At 43.2% G+C, this 20,783-nt stretch overlaps 1 protein-coding gene across 8 annotated transcripts in view; it reads right to left on the bottom strand.

Annotated features, from left to right (window-relative positions):
• The window catches only part of MCF2L (MCF.2 cell line derived transforming sequence like), a 376,112-nt gene that overhangs the window by 119,024 nt on the left and 236,305 nt on the right, over positions 1-20,783 (bottom strand). For all 8 annotated transcript variants that reach the window (XM_073614529.1, XM_073614527.1, XM_073614528.1 and 5 more), the window contains one exon: positions 5,682-5,765. In XM_073614529.1, the coding sequence (XP_073470630.1) occupies positions 5,682-5,765 (84 nt within the window). The remainder of the gene's footprint in view (positions 1-5,681; positions 5,766-20,783) is intronic.

The following is a 20,783-nucleotide window of genomic DNA, read 5'->3' as shown; positions in this document are numbered from 1 at the left end:
CCATAAAGCCATTGAGGAATCTTAGGAGAGAATAGCCTAATTCTAGTGTCCAAGGTCAGGTGTGTCTCTTGTAAGAAAACTATATCTCCCCGCAGGTGGTCCAGTTCCCTTAATATTTTGTGTCTTTTTCTGGGCGAATTTAACCCTTTCACATTGTAGGAGTAGGAGATGAATCTAAGCTCTGGCATAACTATTAACCGGTCGTTCTACCATACCCCATGCTCCTCTACGCACATCCTGCAGTAACCCCCTCCCCCCCTCACCGTCCCCCCCCTCCCACCACCTAACCACACTCATCCCACCCATCACCTCCCCCCTCCCGTCCCCCCTCGTCCCCCCCCCGTTGGTGAGAATATCACCCGAGCCCACAAGCATGGAACTACTCCCATTCCAGACTACGGAACTCCTCCCCCAGGGTGTAGCTCCAGCGCCGGCATCCAGTGCCCGCCCCTCCCTGGGGAGAGAAAGGCACAAGGAGGCGTAATTTTGCGCGCCCCATCCCAATGACACCCCCCCACCTCCAAACCCCCCTCCCCTGCACATAACCTATGTATTTAGGGAGAGACCACAGGTGACCCACCCCAACCTAATCCCCATCTCAATGTCCAGATACAACTTGAGTCCATTCACATTTATGCCTTTACCTCCCAAGATGTGGGGGGGGGGAGAGGAGAGGAAAAAAAAAAAAACGTATGGTATCTCCCCCTCTCCCCACCCCGCCCCTAAATCTCCTCTAGGATTGTAACATATCAGGGATGGGAATGCCCAGACTGTTACAGAAATCCTGAGTCTCTTCCAGGTATCTCATCCTGCATGATCTTCCATCCTTTATGACTATCAGGGATGTTGGGAACCCCCAGCTATATTTGAGATTTAATCTCCTTAGTTGATCTAGGATTGATCTCATCTGTCTTCTCCGCGCCAGAGTTCCCGCTGATAGGTCTGAAAATATCTGCAAATCTTTATTTTCAAAACGTATTGGGGGAGCCCCCTTTAGGTTCTTCCAAATTCTTTCTTTGTCCTCATACAAATGAAATTTGACGATCACGTCTCTTGGGGTTTCTTGCTTTATATGAGGGGGCCTTCTTATTCTATGCACCCTGTCAATCCGTAAGGCTTCTTCTTCTCGCCTCCCCAGAATGGGGTTGAAAATCTTCTTCATCTTCTCCCCCAGATCCTTATTTTGTTGTTCCGGGATAAATCTGATGCGTAAATTTTGTCGCCGGCTTTGGTTCTCTTGTTCTTCCAATCTGAACGCCAATGTACGATTTTCATTCCGCATTTTACTGACCTGCTCTTTCAGGTCCGAGATTTCTTTGGTTTGAGTCACCGAGACCTTTTCTACCTCCTCCACCCGGCGGAGGAGGTGTCCCATGTCAGCTCCGACATTTGAGATTTCAGCTTTAATCACATTTTCTAATTTAGTGAACATTTCGCTCAGGTCTGTTTTACTAGGTACCAGGGACATTATTCTTTGTTTATCTGCGGTACTCCAGGCGGACGCGCCCTCGAAATCCAGCTCTTCCCGGGTTCTGTCCCCCCTTTTGTTTCTGTTGTTCTTTCTTCTTATCCTTTGTTCCTAGTTGTTTCGCCTCCATTCCCGGGCTCTTTGCACTTACTTCTTTTAAATATTTTTGGATAGTACTGGTGGTTAGGCTCTCCCCCGTGTTCTGGGGTTCAGTTGTTCGCGAAGAGCGGCCTCTCATGCTTCTCCTTCCTGCCGGTGGTTTCCCCCTCGTTATAATTGGGTAGTAATGAGGAAATACGGTCAATGCCTCCAGGTGCTTCTCTCTATCCCGATCCCCCGAACCGAATCGCCGGGAGAAGGGCCAATCACACAGATGCTGGGTACGGAGAGTAACAACTTCCTTATCCAACCCAGGTAGTTGTTTATGCTAAATGTGGGGGGAGGTCTCTTGCCCCAGATCCCCTTTGCAAGTCCCCTTTCTTTAATTGTAAGGCCTGCCACTAGTTAGAAAGGGAAGGCACCCTGCTTATCAACGTTAGCATATCAGAGGGGTGAAGTAAATATTGAGGACAGTTCATACAATCCCACGTGGCCGAACGGGGCATATACACAGCCTCACTCGTCACACCAATTTGTTAATAGAATTCAGCCGCGGGCCAGACAATGGTGTTGATGGCCCTGTTTGTTTTGGTCATATAAAGTTTTGTTTACTGGTTTATTTTCATTCACAATATGGTACAGGAGGGGGAGGGGGACAAGAGTAACCTTTGGCTTCAGCCAACCCTTGACCAGACCTGAAAAATTTCAGTGTCCACAGATATACCTGAGAGCGTATATCTTCCTACTTTCCTGTTTCCCAGCAAGCGGCCCAAGCCTAATGTACACAGTTCATGTTGCCAGTTGTTAACAAATTACACATGCATCAACATACCTTGATTCTTCTGTTGGTGTACGGCAGATACTAGTTGGTGTTTGCTTTTTTATAAAAGCCCCCTACCGCTCGATTACAGGCAGCAGGTCCTCAGTGAATAGGCAGCAGCTCCGCTCGTCCGGCCCCTGGGCCGGGGCTTGTATTCTCTCCTCTATCCCGACTATCCGAGTGGATGGAGAGTGGCTGGAGTACTCCGTTCACGGCCGCGGTTACCAAAAGGGCGCCCAGAGGGGACTCCACACCACTGTCTTTGCAACTACGGCAAGAGGGGGAAAGGCAGGCGGGGTGTGCTAGGCCAGACAGCAGCCGAGCTCTTGCTCATATCCGGGCATCTCGCTCCACGAGGCAAGATCAGGGACGCGCTGTCTCTACAACTCCCCTAGAGCCGGCGCTAGGCTCCTCCCCCGTGCGGACGTCACACGCACATCACGTCCGCTCTGCAGACATTTCTAGTTGTGTCAGTACAGTACTGATAGTGTCTCTGCAGACGTTTCTGGCTGTATCAGTACTGTACTGACGGTGTCTCTGCAGACGTCTCTGGTTGTGTCAGTACAGTACCGATAGTGTCTCTGCAGATGTTTCTGGTTGTGTCAGTACAGTACTGATAGTGTCTCTACAGATAATTCTAGTTGTGTCAGTACAGTACTGATAGTGTCTCTACAGATGTTTCTGGTTGTGTCAGTACACTATGATTGTGTTTCTACAGACATGTTTCTGGTTGTGTTAGTACAGTACTGATCATGCCACTACCGACACAATCAGAACATGTCTATAGCCTATGGATTGTGTTTCTATGGAGGTTTCTAATTTGATCAGTATAGACCTTATATTGTTTTTGAAGGTTATGTTACTGGTTGTGATTGAATCTGGTATTTTTTTCATCTATTCAAATGATCTTGTCATAATGTTAATACTGAATGGTAAATTTGGCCTTAGGCCCCATTCACACTAGCGCGTTTTTTGATGCATTTTGCATTTTGCAGAAATGCACGGGAATTTTTTAACATGGGTTCCTATGGAACATGTTCACATCAATGCTTTTTTGTATCTCCGCGTTTTTGGAAAGGGTCGGGGACTTTTTCTCATGCAAAATGCAGCGTTTTGCATGTAATGGTTTTCAATGGACAAGCATCAAAAACGCAAGTGCACCTTTTTTGCAGCGTTTTTGATGCGTTTTTGATGCGTTTTTGGTGCGTTTTTGCCGTTTTTTTTTTTTTTTTTTTTGTAATTTTTTTGTAAGACTGTAAAAAAAAATGAAAAAAAAAAAAAAACGCAAAACGCAAATCGCGGCAAAATCGCGGCAAAAACGCGGCAAAAACGCGGCTCAAAAACGCGGCAAGCATGAAAAAAAAACCTCCAAAAACGCTCAAAAGCAACATGCATAGGTGTGAATCGAGCCTTAGAGAAGAGAAGCTGCGCTATATATATCCAAACCAACAATGGCTTATAGATATCACAATATGTGTGCATTGACAGAGTCCATAACAAAACACCCAGGTGAACTTGGTCCACACTTTAAGTGCCGCCACCTAATAAAAAACTTGCTTACCAGATGGCAAGCAAAAGCATGCAGATGGCTATAGTCCAGCCACGGCCTTTGCTTGATAAGGAACGTCCAGACTGATATACCCAGATGAATCGTCTGTGTACCGCAATCCCCTGTGATCGTGGGTGTCCGGTAAGTCTCGGTAACTCAACAGGGTATAAGAGAAAGACCAACCATAGCGTAATAACGTTTGGGATAATTTATTAAAAAAAAGAAGTATTGCACTTACAGATCAGTAGAATTAAAAAGTGCTAAAATACAGAGCCGGCCGGCTGCAATGGAAAACACCGTCCTCCTAGTCAAACAGCGTGGCGACGTCAGCACGCATCCTCCTCCAGGCGCGTTTCATCACAGGTTGACGTTATCAATGGGGAACCGTTTCCCATTGATAACGTCAACCTGTGATGAAACGTGTCTGGAGGAGGATACGTGCTGACTTCACCACACTGTTTGACTAAGAGGACGGTGTTTTCCATTGCAGCCGGCCGGCTCTGTATTTTAGCACTTTTTAATTCTACTGATATGTAAGTGCAATACTTCTTTTTTTTAATAAATTATCCCAAACGTTATTACGCTATGGTTGGTCTTTCTCTTATACCCTGTTGAGTTACCGAGACTTACCGGACACCCACGATCACAGGGGATTGCGGTACACAGACGATTCATCTGGGTATACAAGTCTGGACGTTCCTTATCAAGCAAAGGCCGTGGCTGGGCTATAGCCATCTGCATGCTTTTGCTTGCCATCTGGTAAGCGAGTTTTTTATTAGGTGGCGGCACTTAAAGTTTGGACCAAGTTCACCTGGGTGTTTTGTTATGGACTCTGTCAATGCAGACATATTGTGATATCTATAAGCCATTGTTGGTTTGGATATATATAGCGCAGCTTCTCTTCTCTATTCTATGTTTGTGTTATCCTGCAAATAAGCTGCTGCTCTTTGGATTTTTTAATTTGTTAATTTTTTAATCATATTGCTATTTGTATCTAGCGCGGTTTTTATCTATATAAATCTGGCCTTGATCTAAATAAGCATAAACCTGCAGGAAGCAATTGCTCTATAATACGGGCAAAATCCTGTTTAACTAGTCTAGGGGGAAAAAAAAAATACCAGATCCTCCACTCCTACCCACAGCTTCTTCTCTATCACACTCTCGAGCCCTAGGGTCCTGATGTCTTCAAGACCAAAGCAGGGTCCATATCCCTACATTGGACATGATGATGCCAAGGGATAGTCCACTGCTGGAATGGGGGGGGTTGGGGAAGTTCCATCTGCCGAAGAAGTGTAGGGCCAGGTACGTAAAACTGCTTCTATTCTCATCTAGACTAAATTAGATATTAACCCAAGCGTAGCCCCACTGCAAGGGATCATTTTTTAGTTGCCCAGAGTTGGGCAATGAGTTCTGCTTTGCTAAAATTAAGAGAGAAAAATAAAGAAAGTACAGTTATTCCAGCAACCAATCAAAAATCACTTTATTTTTCTGGTTGGGTTGCATTAAACATATGCAGATTGAAGTCTGCTTGGCTGCTATGGGCAACTACACTTAATTGCATTTCTGGCTGTCCTGTTTAAAAATTGATGTTTTTTAGCGGAGTCTATAAAATATTTAGTAAAGAAAACTTATACTTGAGGATATTTTTATTAATAAACATTAATGCCACCAACTGCACATCATTTTCTAAACTGCCGGTCATTAAATACTGTATATTTACATTTTCCTGTATATAGACAACGTACCTGACAAGTAGGCAAACTGCTTCTTCAGCTGATCCTCAATATCTGCGGCACACATTGGGAAGGTGTCCTGATGCATGATGTCATCTGAAAAACAAAAAGACAGCCATTTATTTCACAGTGACAACATTATCTCATGGTGTTCACCAATGTTGGTTTACCTAAACAAATGCTGAAAGGAATATAAAAAAATCATTGACAGAGCTTTGGGATTTTTATCATTGCACTGCTGTGTAGCTAATTGCATCCTTTAATGTTAGCAGCTCTCTTAAGTGAACCTGTGCTGTGCCAATGCAGGCCAAAGCAAAAGAACTAATATCTTATTTAACCCTTCCACTTAACACTAACATCAGTAACAGCAATGTCATCCTAATAAACACGTCCACTTTATTCAATGCATACACTGTGCTAGTGAATCAGTAAGGACAATAGCAATTTGTCATTGGATCTAATGGGGGTGTCTCTGTAATGGAACTGCATCCATTATCAGACTTCTAATGGCAACGGCTCTTAAAGAAGGCATTTTAATGGCATTCTGTAAAACACAACAGTGCATCCAAGAGTAGCCCCTCTGTTGGCAATGTGACTAATGTCACAGTGCTTCAAATAGCAGTCTCTTCAATGCAGCAGTGTGTTTAACATTGCAGTTCACCTAGGAGAAGACCCCCCAATGTGCTAGTGCATCTAAACAGCAATCATTTTAATGGGGGCAGTGGATCATTACAGTATGTACACCAACACTGCTGGCTGCAATGGAGAGAGAGGTTGTCCCATTAAAATTTTGCCAATGGGTCCCTGTGATTTGTAGGTTTGCCCTTGTATAAATGTTTTGGGTTGTAATACATTATATGAACCCCCACATATCTTGTTAACTCATGCATAACCAGGGCTTTTTTCAGCGGGAACCTCTAGCACCGGTACCTCTAACACTGAATGTAAGTAATGGCAATGGGTACTGGGGTATGCTGGTGGGAATCTTTTTGTGTGGAAGTCTATTGTTGCTGGGGGGGGGGGGGGGGCATTTGTTGAGGGTGAGGGCTATTGTTATTGGCTGATGGAGGGTCTAGGGATGCTAGCTGCTGGGAAATCTGTTGTTGCTGGGGGTCTATCTGTTGTTGGTGGGCTTGATCTATTGTCACTGGGGTGGTATTTTGCAATGGGCAGTCCATTGCTGCTGGGGGGGCGTATAATGTTATGTGGGGGATCTATTGTTGCTGGGGTAGATCTACTGTTGTTGGGGTGGTATTTTGTAATGGGCAGTCTATTGTTGCTGGGGGGGGTATAATAATGTGTGGGTGATCTATCGTTGCTGGGGTGGGTCTATTGTTGCTGGCTGCAGAGGATCTATTTTACTACTTTTCTTGTTATTAACAAATACCATACAAAATTACTTAGCACCACAAAATAATACTTTCTTCTGTGTTCTCTAAAAGGACTGGTACTGGAGGTGGGTAGGGGTGGAACCAAGGGACAGTGCTCGGAATGGGTAGAGGGTAGAGGGCAGAGACAAGGAGCGACTCAGAAAGGGGAAGTTCCTTCACCTATTCTCAGAGAAAAAATGCACTGTGTAGAACAGGCACAGTCTTAGAGGGAAAACTGTAAACATAGTGATCTGATGCGTGGCCAAATCTCAGGCGAATTTACACAGTGAGGTATTACAGACCCTACCTGGGCCATAAAAAGACCTCCCACTTGTATAGTGGATGTGCCCCGTGTCAGCACCTGGATCACCTGTTGGTGGCACTGTGCTTCCCAGGATGGAAGGTTGTAGTGCTGGTATCCATCTGCAGGTGTCTCCCAGCAGCCAGCAGGTCCCAGTAATCAGCCTCCACCTGATGTTAGCTGCTGGGAGGGTGTTTAGTCCCTCTAAAATTACATGTCATGTCAGTGTTTTTCTCCACTGCCAGACACTGCTTGTCTTTATCCTGACCCTGACCTTGCTCCTGTCCCGCATCTTGTACCCTGCTGCCTCTTATCCTTGTTTCTGATCCCAGTTCTGGTTCCCCCTTCCCAGCTGTTCCCTGCATCAGCTGTTTACCATGTTAATCTGTGTTCCAAATTTTGTATATACTGTAGATCAGGGGTATGCAATTAGCGGACCTCCAGCTGTTGCAGAACTACAAGTCCCATGAGGCACAGCAAGACTTCTGACAGCCACAAGCATGACACCTGGAGGCAGAGGCATGATGGGACTTGTAGCTCTGTAACAGCTGGAATAGATAGCTGCTGTAGATATTTAGTTTTCTGTCACTCGGTTTTTGGTTTACTTATAATTTCATGTTTGCTGTGTTTTCTGTTTGCTGGTGTTTGGACGGATTTTGGTTTTACTGTAAAAAAAAAAAATTTAAAAATCCTTAAATATACTGTATATTGTCTGGTCCCAGTTTCCTAAGTGAAGCTACGCAGATTTGGCTATCCCTGCTGCTGATTCCCGACACCCTTTGTATTCCATACAAAAATACATACCACTTGAGAAAAGTCTAATTTGCAAGTTAAGATGAAGAATTGTTTACTTTATGCAAAACAAACCCTTTTATTTCAGACTTACTATGGGAGTCCAATGGTCTCTCCCATGTCTAGAATGGATGGTAAAGGAGGAGTAAATATTTGTAATATATAGCAACAAAGATCTAAATACAAAATATACATGCAGTTTTGGTGTTGCTACAAAGCCACTTGTGTTGTAATTGCTGCATTTTTTTAAGTCAATACAAAGTGAATGTCAGCACACGCCACAAAAATCCCAAAGAACTGTGCTTGCTTGGTGCTCATATTATACGTTATGTAACGTGACCCTGGAGCCACCGCAGCTGTCTATGTTTAGAAATAAGCTGCAGGAAATAAAGCGACCGATGAAAAATGTGAGAAGACAAACATTAGCGTCATCATTAGTGCTGAAACTAAATATTAACTGCCTTCCAATATGTGAATAGCATCTTCCTCATCTCAATGAATAACTATAGATGATTTAAAGTGATTGTAAACGATCACCTTGTAAAACAACCCATTCAGTTTAAAATAGAAATGAAAGGCAAAACATTTGTGTAAAGATTTAAACAAATATAAAAAAAGGGGGAAAAGATTTTTATATAAGTGATCACATTCCCTCTGTTCTCAGCTGCATGAGAGCTGGGGGTAGGAGAAACAGCAGTACACTGATCTTTTCAAGTAAAAGGCTGTGCAGGGGAGGTGTGTCAGGACAAGTCTGATCATTGGAGAGCAGGCTGAGTTCCCAGCATAGCTAAAGAACTGACCACGATGAATTCTCTTGCTTAGTGTGGTCAGTTTTAATAGGAAAGCGGACGGGCTGGCAAGATCACCAGGGATTTCACATGAAGGAAGTAATACAAAGAGAACAGGATACATTTTCATACAAATACATGGTACCGCAGGCACATATCAGGAATATGAAATGCTGGGGTAACAAACGCTTTAACTAGCGCTACATTCTGGACAAATCTGGTCCAAAATGTTAGCAGGTTAAAACATGCTCATTGCTGTTATAGAGCAGGCTCCAGCAGTCAGTGTAGAAGTGACCTGGGTATACAGTCCCCAATCACTTTTACTCTACTCCATGAAGAGGACCTGTCACCTGCCCAATGCTATCACATAGGGGTCTTGTTAGCCCCCTTATGATTTGCAATATATTATACATTTTTGCATTTAATCAAGCTTTAAAATATAAAAAAAAAAGAAATGAAATTAAAAGCACTCGCGTCACCCTATGCACACACATACGACTGCACACATAGAGCACTGCACATGTGAAATATTGCTGCACATGCCATATTGAGAACAATAATTCCCGGTCCCTCATTTATGGTTAACACTAAACTGTTGAGCTGTAAAAGCATTTAAAGCGTCCCCTATTGATAATTTTAAGTACCATTTTTCTCTATTTCATAAGGCTTGGCATATTTGGTATCTATTTACTTGACACTACCTCATCTTTTATTTTGTCCACAAAACAAGGGATTAAAAAAAAATGCTGATTTTTTTTTTCTTTTAAATTGCTCGGGGGTCAATTAGACTTTAGGTCAGAGCAAAGAGAAGTGATTATGTTCAAGTTCAGGTACCAGTGAAAACTTATTTGGGTTTACTGTACCTACAGTAGAATATTGATTGCAATACGTTACTGCATTTTTACACATCACCCTAGGGCCCATTCACACTTAAACACTTTGTTCCAGTGCGTTAACGTGTGTTACGGGATGCCTTTATGCGTGTTGCAATAAAACAACTCATTCACTCAATGGGCTGCCAATGTATCACAAATGGTGTCAAGAGTACATAACCGCTTTAACCAGCACAGCGCGTGCCACAACACATGGCAAATACATTGTGGTGCACTGCAGTGTGTTGTGCATTGCACTCTACTGTACTGGACAATGAATGACCCTGCACCATACCATACAAATGGTGCCATGCATTGTGCTAACTGTCAGGTTGTGTGAATAAGCTCTCACTGAATCAGACCAGCTATAGAGTTATAAAACAGTTAACTGTGAAATGCTAGCATAGAAGAAAAATGATATGCCCATTTACTGAGGCGGATGAGGAAGAACAACAAGCTTTGTCACAAATATACAAAGACAGCTGTCCCCTATAATTACACAAGTGTCTGGCACAGTTAAGGTGCTGCACAATGCCTGCTTTTCTCATTCTACAGATCTATCCTTATTATGAATCTTTATTACACCACTGTCTTATGATACTTTTTCTGCATGATCTCTAATGTATCTACAAATGACTTTTCATATTTGATGTCCAGATCATTTACATATGTCATTGCAAAAAAACAAACAAACTCATGAGTACAATGTTACAGTCATTGAAGAATATTCAGCAACAGCCAGGGTATGTCAAGGTACATTTGTGTTACTTTAGTGAAGTCGGATTCCTGCCCAGATAACACTAGTTTACTGTCAATAACAAAGACAAAATCTGTAACATTTTGGTCTTCAAATTAGTTGCAGGCATGTGTGGTGAGCGTGATTTCTCATGCTGACTCAGACCTTTCTGAGTAATATTTCTCCAACATCATCACTCTTGGAAAAAAGAAAAAAAACGGTCTCCCACAGTACACAGTAATGTCATTATTTTAGTAAATATAAATTGCTAAATACCTTTTCTCATCTGCAGTATATAGCAATCATAGACTCTAAACTTCTATTAGTGTCAGGCACTGGTTAAAGCTTGTAGGAGTAGTTTTCATTCTCCTCTGACTATCCTACGAGTCTGCCAGACCCCTGATCCTCTATCTGGACAGTGTTGATTGGGTGCATGTGATCAGTACAGGGCCACCCAAGAATTAAAAAAAATCTCTCCAGCAATACACATCAAACTGAGCATGTGCAGCTTGCCCCCATGGCTCGGTTCTATCAGTTTGGGGACTGAGGAGGCACAGAAAAGCAAGGATCAAACAGCTTTTTTTACACAAAGTGGAGGATTAACCCTTTAGATTCCACAGTGAGTAGAACTTAGTGTAGATGTTGGCGGCAGCCCCCGACAGCTGATCTGAAAATCGCCTGGGGTGCCGACATTGGGGACTCCCTGGACAGGTAAGTGTCCTTATATTAAAAGCCAGCAGCTACAGCATTTGTAGCTGCTGACTTTTATTTTTTTTTCCCCAGGCGGAACTTCTCTTTAAGTTTTGGATAGAGTGGAGAGGGATTAGAACACCTGTCAGTTTTTTGGATTTTTTTTGCTGTCTGTGTCCCTACTAGGGAGATTCACTCTATATTTATCATGTTTACAGTTAGCACCAAGAGTGAAAGTAAAAGAAAATTCTTAATTTGAGCTGTCACCAGAACAGGAATAGAGGGGCAACCTTCCAATGGGGCACTAGTTCTGCTGACAACCAGGGATCCCCTCACTTTGAAGGAATTTCCTCTCACTTTCTGTTTTGTCTATGGGACAGAAAGTGACGGGAAATCTCCCCAAATGGGACATAGATGGCTTTAGTTCTAAATTACATTTCCTTATGTTACCTTTTGGCTTAGATATTGAAACAATGGAAGCAAAGCAAGTGTAGCCAGGATCTTGGGACATGTAGTCCTGGAGGTACACTGCATTGTGGTGGCTATAGGGATAAAACAACAACATCCAGATAGATACGGAGGAGGAGGATAGGGGAGAATTTGGGCTGGGTTTTTGGGGAGAGAAGGGGTCTTAGTTTGGCTGCTGAAGATTGGGAGCAGTATACACCTAGTGTGCTGACACATCCCAAGGACAGACTGAGGTCTAGATATGCTGGGGGTCTTGCTGGACAGACCAGTGTGCTGATGTGCAAGGACCAGGGACCTGCTGTGTGTGATGTCTATGCCAAGCACCAGTGGAGACTGAGCCTGTACAAAGACCTGAGTGCCATTGCTGCTCCTCAGAGAGCTGGTGAGAGTCTAAAGCTGGGAATGAGCCTTGCAAGGAGTGGATCTTGAGAACCGAGGCTCCTGGGACAACTGACCGCCAAGTGTATGGGGTTGGACCTGTTGCACGCCAGGAGTGGTGAGTGCAACTACCAAGTTTAATCCCTTGCTGCACATAGCCATCCACTGCATACTCTTAAAAGGCTAGCTTCACGTTCACCACATTATAGAAGGGCCCCAACGATAATCGGCTAATGATGACAATTATTTGCCAGGTACTTATAGCCACCTCCAGGAGTATGGTAACCCTTTGTCAAGAACGTATACACCCACATGCTATTGGGGTTGCATGCGTAGTGTGCACAAGGAGACCTTTATTTCAGGTTAGTTGATGCTAATACTTTTAACCCTGTTTGCACCAGTTATAATTTGATTTAACATCAGTACAGTTCAGTTAATTGCTATCTTATTGGTTAATGTTCAGATTATCTTGTAGTGCATCTTTACACATTTAATTGCCTGCTTATGGATTCATGCATTGTTTTACTGCCTTGCCATCAGTGCTGTGTTTTGGCCTAGGCCGACAAGGCATCGGCTCCAATGTTCTAGTGTACACAGCCAGGAGAAGGAGGAGCCACAGAGGAGGGACACGACTTCAGAGCAAGAGCTGCGCTGCTGGTCTGAGTATAGTTTAGAGTGGAGGGGGACACAGTAACTGGGGGGGCGGCAGATAACAGATGCACACATGGAGTGATGGGAGGGGGTAGGGGGATATGTGCTGGGGGGGACTTTTGGAGGGTAGAGGACATGTGCTTGTGGGGGAGGGTCTGATCTTCTTCCCACTAGCACATGTCCTTTACCCTCCCAAAGCACCCCAGCACATATCCACTTATCCCCCTCTCTCCCCAAATGAAAAGATGCAGCATCCCCCTCTGTCCTCCTCCTGTGGCGTGTCTCCCCCCCTCCCTGTCCTCCTCCTGCGGCAGGCCTTGGGGCAGCACAAAACCTAAATACACCATTACTTGCTATAATACACTTAAACTACCACCAGTTGCTTGTGACCAATTTTATGTGCAGTATTATGCTGCAGAGAGGTAGTATATTAACTTTTAATTTACACAGGTGTGTGGGAGTGATCGGAGCAGGAAGTCAGAAGATGACAATAATACATGTAAAAAATAGCTTGCTGCTTTAACTATCTTAGGTACAGCAAACTAAGGGCTGACTTAGACATCCTGATGCCCTAGACACACCAAAATGATTATGCACATTAGAACAAGCTCTGACCCTTGTGTCCTGTGACTGTTTTAGTAAGCATTAGCGTTATGCCCTGTACACACGGTCGGACTTTCCGACGGAAAATGTGCGATCGGAGCTTGTTGTCGGAAATTCCGACCGTGTGTGGGCTCCATCGGACTTTTTCCATCGGAATTTCCGACACACAAAGTTTGAGAGCAGGATATAAAATTTTCCGACAACAAAATCCGATCGTGTGCACACAAGTCCGACGCACAAAGTGCCACGCATGCTCAGAATAAATTAAGAGACGAAAGCTATTGGCTACTGCCCAGTTTATAGTCCCGACATACGTGTTTTACGTCACCGCATTCAGAACGATCAGATTTTCTGACAACTTTGTGCAACCGTGTGTATGCACGACAAGTTTGGCCCAACGGATTTTGTGGTCGGAATATCCGATCAATGTCCGATCGTGTGTACTGGGCATTAGAATTTTCTATTGGAGACAACACAAGTCTGTTTTACATATAGCACCACCATTCAACTATGCAGAGAATGAACAAAAGTGAAGAAATGTATTATTTTCCTGAACTATAAAGAGCCTCCTAACCATCTTCTCCCTTGTTAAATGTAGCTCCAATTGTCCAGAAGATGGGGAAAAAAAGGACAGCCCTGCACATGACGTCTGATGTGGTGTATAGACTTCAGAACAGGTAAGTCAATTAATCAGATCGTAACCCATTATACTAATGACATTCAAAAACAGTAATCAGGGAAAGTGTTAAATTGTATTAACCTGGTCTACTGAATCAGGCTGTGGATTTAGCCAGTAGACCAAGCATATTGTATAATTCAAATTCAAACCTAATATGTTTAAAACAGTATTAACCACTTCAATACAGGGCACTTAGACACCTTCTTGCCCAGACCAATTTTCAGCTTTCAGTGCTGTCGCAGTTTGAATGACAATTGCGCGGTGATGCTACACTGTACCCAAACTAAATTTTTATCATTTTGTTCCCACAAATAGAACTTTATTTTGGTGGTATCTGATCACCTCTGCGGTTTTTATTTTTTGCTAAACAAATTAAAAAAAGACCGACAATTTAGAAAAAAATAAAAGTTTTGCTTTTGTTTCTGTTAAAAAAATGTGTAAATAAGTAAGTTTTCTCTTTCACTGATGGGCACTGATAAGGCGGCACCGACAGGCACTGATACGGCGGCACCGATGAGGTGGCACCAATGAGCGGACACTGACGATGGGCACTGATATGCAGCACTGATGGGCATTGATAGGTGGCACTGATGGGCACTCATGGGTGGCACTGGTTGGCACTGATAGGCGACACTGATGGGCACTGCTGGGCACTGATAGGGTGGCACTGATAGGCAGCACTGCTGGGCACTGATACGCGGCACTGATATGAGGCACTGATAGGCATCCCTGGTGGCACTGGCAGTGGTAAGCATTGGAGTGGGCACTGATTGGCAGCTGCCTGGGCACAGGTTGGCAGCTGCCTGGGCACACACATAGTGGTATTTCCCTGGAGGTCTAGGGGCATACCTGGTGGTCCAGTGTGGATGGCTTCCCTGGTGGTCCTGGGCAGCTTCCCTTATGGTCCTGGGCGGGATCCGAGGGGGGGGCTGTGCTGATAAACACTCAGCACAGACCCCCCCTGTCAGGAGAGCAGCCGATCGGCTCTCCTCTACACGCGTCTGTTAGACGCGAGTGAGGAAAAGCCGATTACCGGCTCTTCCTATTTACATCGTGATCAGCTGTGATTGGACACGGCTGATCACGTGGTAAAGAGTCTCCGTCGGAGACTCTTTACCTAGATCGGTGTTGCGGGGTGTCAGACTGACACCCCGCAACAACGATCGCCGCGATGCGCGCCCACCCGGGGGCGCACAGCGGCTCGATATTCCTGATCACGTCATATGACGTCCGGTCAGGAATATCAAACCACTTTGCCGCCGTCATTTTGTAATAGGGCAGGCGGCAAGTGGTTAAAGTGGTTCGAAAACCAAAACATTTTTTTTTACCTTAATGCATTCCCTGCATTAAGGTAAAAAATGTTTTTCAGCTTGCTGTCCTCCCCTTCTCCGTATATACTTACCCGAGTCCTCAAATGATCCAGTGTTGTGTGAGGCTGCATCTCTTCTCTTGCCTCTCTTCCTCTTTATACACCATGACTCGGGCAGCAGCAGAAGCCATTGGTTTCTGCTGCTGTCAATCAAATGCTGTGAGGCGGAAGCGGGGCGGGTCTAAGCTGCTCTGTGTATGTGTCTCTAAGCTGTATGCCCCCATAGCAAGTAGCTTGCTATGGGGGCATACGAAGAAGAGGAGGAGCCAAGATCACTGGCGGGTGACCTCAGAAGAGAAGGTTTGGGCCACCATGTGCAAAACCATTGCAGGTGAGTATAACATGTTTATTATTTTCATTTATTTTTTTTAAATTACCTTTAGTAACACTTTAAACCCAAAAAATAATTCTGTTGCAGTTTACCAATTCTTAAAAGTGATGGCAGCATTAGTCTTTTCCTCATTTATTATAACCTGGTGATCCAGCCAATAATTCTGTTATTCTTCAACTTTAACAGCCCAAGTTGTGCAAACACAAGTGGCAGTTAGAGTGTTGAGACAAGCCATTTAACACTGACAGGGGTGCTTACAATGAACAGCTTTTATTAAATGAATGTATTTGCATAGTATCCCTGCGCAGCAAACAAAAAACTCATTATTTAAATTTAGAGCTGCACGCACCACTGTGTGCCTCACACTTAACCCCACCAAAACAACTCATAAAAAATCAAATGGTATTGGCCACAGGCTTAAAAATCCGATGCGGCTGATGGCTGCTTCACTTGCATTTCTTGTTTTTAAGTTGGCAAAATGTGAATGTAATTCTGTGTTTTACTATATATAGTGGTTTATACAGAGAGCACTAGATATTTCTTCTGTTTATTTGTAAGTGTTAATGAACTATCTGGGAGAAAGTGAGGAGGAGGTGGACTGACCATAAGGAAAGGATCGCTGTTTTATACTCCATTGGGGTGGCTCCAACGAGGGCAGATGATGCTATCCTATGTGGGCAGTATTTGACCTCCTGTGAGGTCAACATTTGAGGGTAAGCGTCCATTTGCTACACAGGGGTGCTGGTGAAGGACACAATAAGTTGGCGATTACCTGAGAAGAGGACCCGATTAATATCACTATATATATATATATATATATATATATATATATATATATATATATATATATATATATATATATATATATATATATATATATATTATGAGAAATTGGTGCACGGTTTGTGTTTGGATTGATTGACTTCTCACAATAATAAGCATATGTTTTGTTATTTTTAAGGCACCTACTGTTGTTCACAGACTGCATTATACATTTGTGTCGCTACTCCTGTAGGAGCTGCAGGATTACTGTCCAGGTCTTCCCCCACAGGCTTTGCTCTGCAGCCAGGCACACAAGCTCATTTACGTGTTTCTTCAATGACCATTGTAGGGGTGTTGTCTTTTTCTGATTTTTATTTTTGGAGAACTTGGACAGGGTTGAGTGAAGTAGTGGGATACTCCAAAAACAAGTATGTACAACTGAAGACTTAGGTATTCTTCAAGTCACCCTATATGAAAGTCTGTGCTTGTAGAAAACAAGGTAGTAGTAGTTAACTGCAAGCAGAGTCCCTTTGAGTAGAAGGTTGGGTGGACTAATCTCTTCAGGACACCAGCTGGTATCCTCTTTAAATAGACCCACAGCTCACTTTCTCTAGCACCAGAGGGTTGGCAGAAGCACAAAGGTCCCTAAGATCTTTCAGAATGCCTGTACTCACACAAGGCCCATGGAACAGCTGGTTGCCTTCCAACTTCCAAACGACACCTTACTCTGGTGATACCAGACTAGATCTTTTGTGGACAGCCTCCCTCAGTCAGTTTTCTTTAGCTCCAGGGTCTCAGCATCCATGCCCTCAAGTCACCCACCTGAGGCATCACGATAGCCCTGCAAGCTGGACCACTCCACTGTGGGAGGGACCCCGAGCTCATTGTGCACACAGAATATATACAGTCTCCCAGCATGCCTCTCTGGGATAGAGCAGGGCTGTATTAAAATTAATGCTGCCATCTGCCTGGCTCCACTCCTATCATCCAGAAACTTCTCAAGTTTCCTGGATACAGAGGAAGCTATTAGATAGACAGGCAGCAGCTGAGCAGACCCAACTAGTAGATTGCAGCTACAGTGAGCAAACTATGCTTTTACCTAACAAACCATTACAGCCACACTACAGTACATTATGGCAACTAAATATACTGATCAAAAACAAAAACGAATTCTATCTAAAACCTATCTAGGCGGATGCTACACATTGTATATATCTGCAATTAGTTGTACATGATTGTTATGTTTTTTATATATTGTGTGTAATTTATTATCCACTTGGGAGTATTTGTGTACACGGTGGAGCGCTGCACTGTTTAATGGGTTTGATAAATAATTTATTGCTGCAATGGATTTATTCCTCGTACTTTTAACTGAATACATTGAATAAAATGTATAAAATGTATCAAATCACATCAAAAGTGTGACAGTCCACTATAGGTGCAACAAAATAATATTTTACAATATTTGCTCAATAATATTTATCTTTATGGGTGCTATAATGTAATTTCTCCCAGTATAGAGCATTTCCCTTTAATCAGACTGGCAGTGACAATCACACACCAGATTGAACACATTTCCATATTGGGACTGGCAGCTCTAGGACAAGAACAGCCATCTGGTAGAACAGTGCACAGACTGCGGCTTCCGTCAGTAATTTCCCCTAATATGTGCCTTCCACTGACACTGCACAGTATGCCCTCACAAGTTCCTGTATGTATGCAAATACAAAATATAATACATTGCTATAGCAGATGCAAATACCAGGCTAGCGTCAAGACACACATTTACCATTTCTCTCTGCTAAATACCTTTGTTCAAGAAACCTGCAAAGGCTAGGTAAAACAAAGACACACACTGGTCTCTTACACAATAGCTGTGAGTAATTTAAAAAGCAAAAATTACAGTATATGCCTAACTTCACTGAGACCTATATGTAAAGCGTATGCTTCATTAATACTTATACCTGCGTGCATGAGATGCAAAGACCACACTACTGGACAAGGAGGTACAATACTCAACCCAGCATCATCAGTTTGCTTCTCAATGTACAGGACTAGGGCTGCAACTAACAATTATTTTCATAATCGATTAGTTGGCCGATTATTGTGTCGATTAATCAATTAATCGGTTAATAACCTTAAAAAAAATTGTGGTGTATAATTTAGTTAATATGTAAAGTTTTAAAAAAAAGGAAATTTATTCTCAAATATCACTATGCAGTGATAAATATAAATAACCAACTATATAGTTAGGGAGCAAAATATCGAATCCACTCTGTATGTATTATTAGAGGAAATATACTGTATAAACTATTAGAGGAGATATACTGTATATACTATTAGAGGGCGAATCTGGTAAATATCATCAGACTCAGAGATCAAATTTTTTTATTAAAAAACAATGCCTTCCTTCCTTACAAAAAATTTAATTTTAAGAACGTTCATTTAATTTTCTAATCTTTTTTTTATTTTTTTTTTATTGTTTTTATTTATTTTGCTAGAAAATAGTGTACAGGTTCATACATTACAGGGGTATCCATAAACCAATCTCTTTTACAAAATAGAAAAGAAATTACAATAGCCCAACGGGGCCAACTGATATAGTTGTATATCTAACTTCAAGATTCCTCAACTGAGGAATAAACTTTTGCCATTAGGTATAAAAGGTTAATAAGTGTGGGCTACGTAGGGCCCAACTGCCGTAGATTTTAGTGCAATAAACAAAGGAGTTACTTCAGTTCACACAACATTCACGCCACGCACACACACATCAACACTTTCACACAAAGAAACAAACTTAGTCCAGCCTCACCTCCCTCACCCCTTCAATTGTAGTAACCAAAAGGCCAGCCAACCTGAGGCAACGGCCTGTCATAGACACCAAAAGTTGTCCAGGGGAGGCCATGGTTGGTTATGGTTGAGAGAGCGGAGTGTCCTTCCAAAAGGAATCCGCTATATCAAGCCAGGGCTGCCAAATCTTTGTGAATTTTTTTGGGCAGGACCTGCCCCTGTAGACCAATTTAAAAATTGGTATAACTTTATTCAACATACGGTACAATATTTGAACATCTGGAGCAGCTGCAGTCTTCCATTGCATCAAAATTAACTTTCTAGCATAAAACAATATTATACGGACAAGAATACGAGTATGAGTCCTGTGTATAAAGTCATTCAACACACCCAATAGTCCTACCTCCGGGGTGCAGGGCACCTGTATTTGTAGTGTGTTCTCAAAAAAGAAAATAGGTCCCTCCAAAAGGCGGACAGGACAGGGCAGGACCAAAACATATGCATATATCCAGCTTCAGAGAAGCCACATCGAATGCAGGAAGCAGCGGATTCATATCCCATATGGGCCAGCCTGGCAGGAGTATAATGCAACTGATGTATGAATTTAAATTGTACATATTGGTCATTTTATCCAATAAGGTCAAGGAAGCACACTTATGAGGCCTCTTCCCATCCCTCCTCTGACAACCCAGGCATCTCCTTTTCCCATTTCCGCTGAGCAATCTGAAAGGGTTTGACCCCCGCAGCCTGCAGGCGAAAATATACAGTCGTGACTAGTTTTCTAATGTCCGGATAAGACATTAGTGCCTCCAGAGGTGATTCAGTGAGCTCCAGGGACAGACCCGAAAACTGTGCCCTGACGGCATGGCGTAATAAGAGGTATCTGAAATAAAATGTGTTTGTTACACCACACCTAGCCTTCAGATCTTCAAACGAGATAAATGCATCATTTAAATAAATCTGAGAGATATGGGTAATACCAAGTCCTGTCCACCACTGAGAGCCTGGGTGGCCCATGAGCTTTAGGAAATTAGGATTATGCCATAGAGGAGCCTTGGGGGACACCCCTCCTGGTTTTGTGATTACTTTATTACCCTCGTGCCAGGCTAGCCAACCCACTTCAATCGGTGAGCCCCTAGAGCAGCGTTTAGGCACGGACCTATGTAATGTATCAAAAAGTGAGGCCCTGGGGCCATTAATTGCAGTCAACCGAGCGGTGGAGCAGGAAGAGGAGGCCTCAAGAAACCAGTCATAAACATAAGCAAGCTGTGATGCTATAAAATAGTGATGTAAATTAGGGCAGGCTAACCCACCATCCAGCTTTGCAGCCTGAAGTGAGGCCCTTGCAATTCTCGGGCTCGAACCCTGCCAAAGAAAGGAGGACACAAGTGAATTAATTTTAGTAAAAAGTTTTTTTAAATAAAAAGATTGGGGAAGCCCGAAAAACGTAAAGAAATTTGGGTAAAAATATAATTTTAAAAATATTTAAGCGTCCAATTAAATTTAGTGGTAGTGAGGCCCAGGAGCGTAACCT

The sequence above is a fragment of the Aquarana catesbeiana genome, linkage group LG02 (genome assembly GCF_042186555.1).
Source record: "Aquarana catesbeiana isolate 2022-GZ linkage group LG02, ASM4218655v1, whole genome shotgun sequence".
In the NCBI taxonomy this organism is placed as follows: domain Eukaryota; kingdom Metazoa; phylum Chordata; class Amphibia; order Anura; family Ranidae; genus Aquarana; species Aquarana catesbeiana.
The sequence above is the reverse complement of the archived record's forward strand: the minus strand, read 5'-3'. Positions and strand labels throughout refer to the sequence as shown.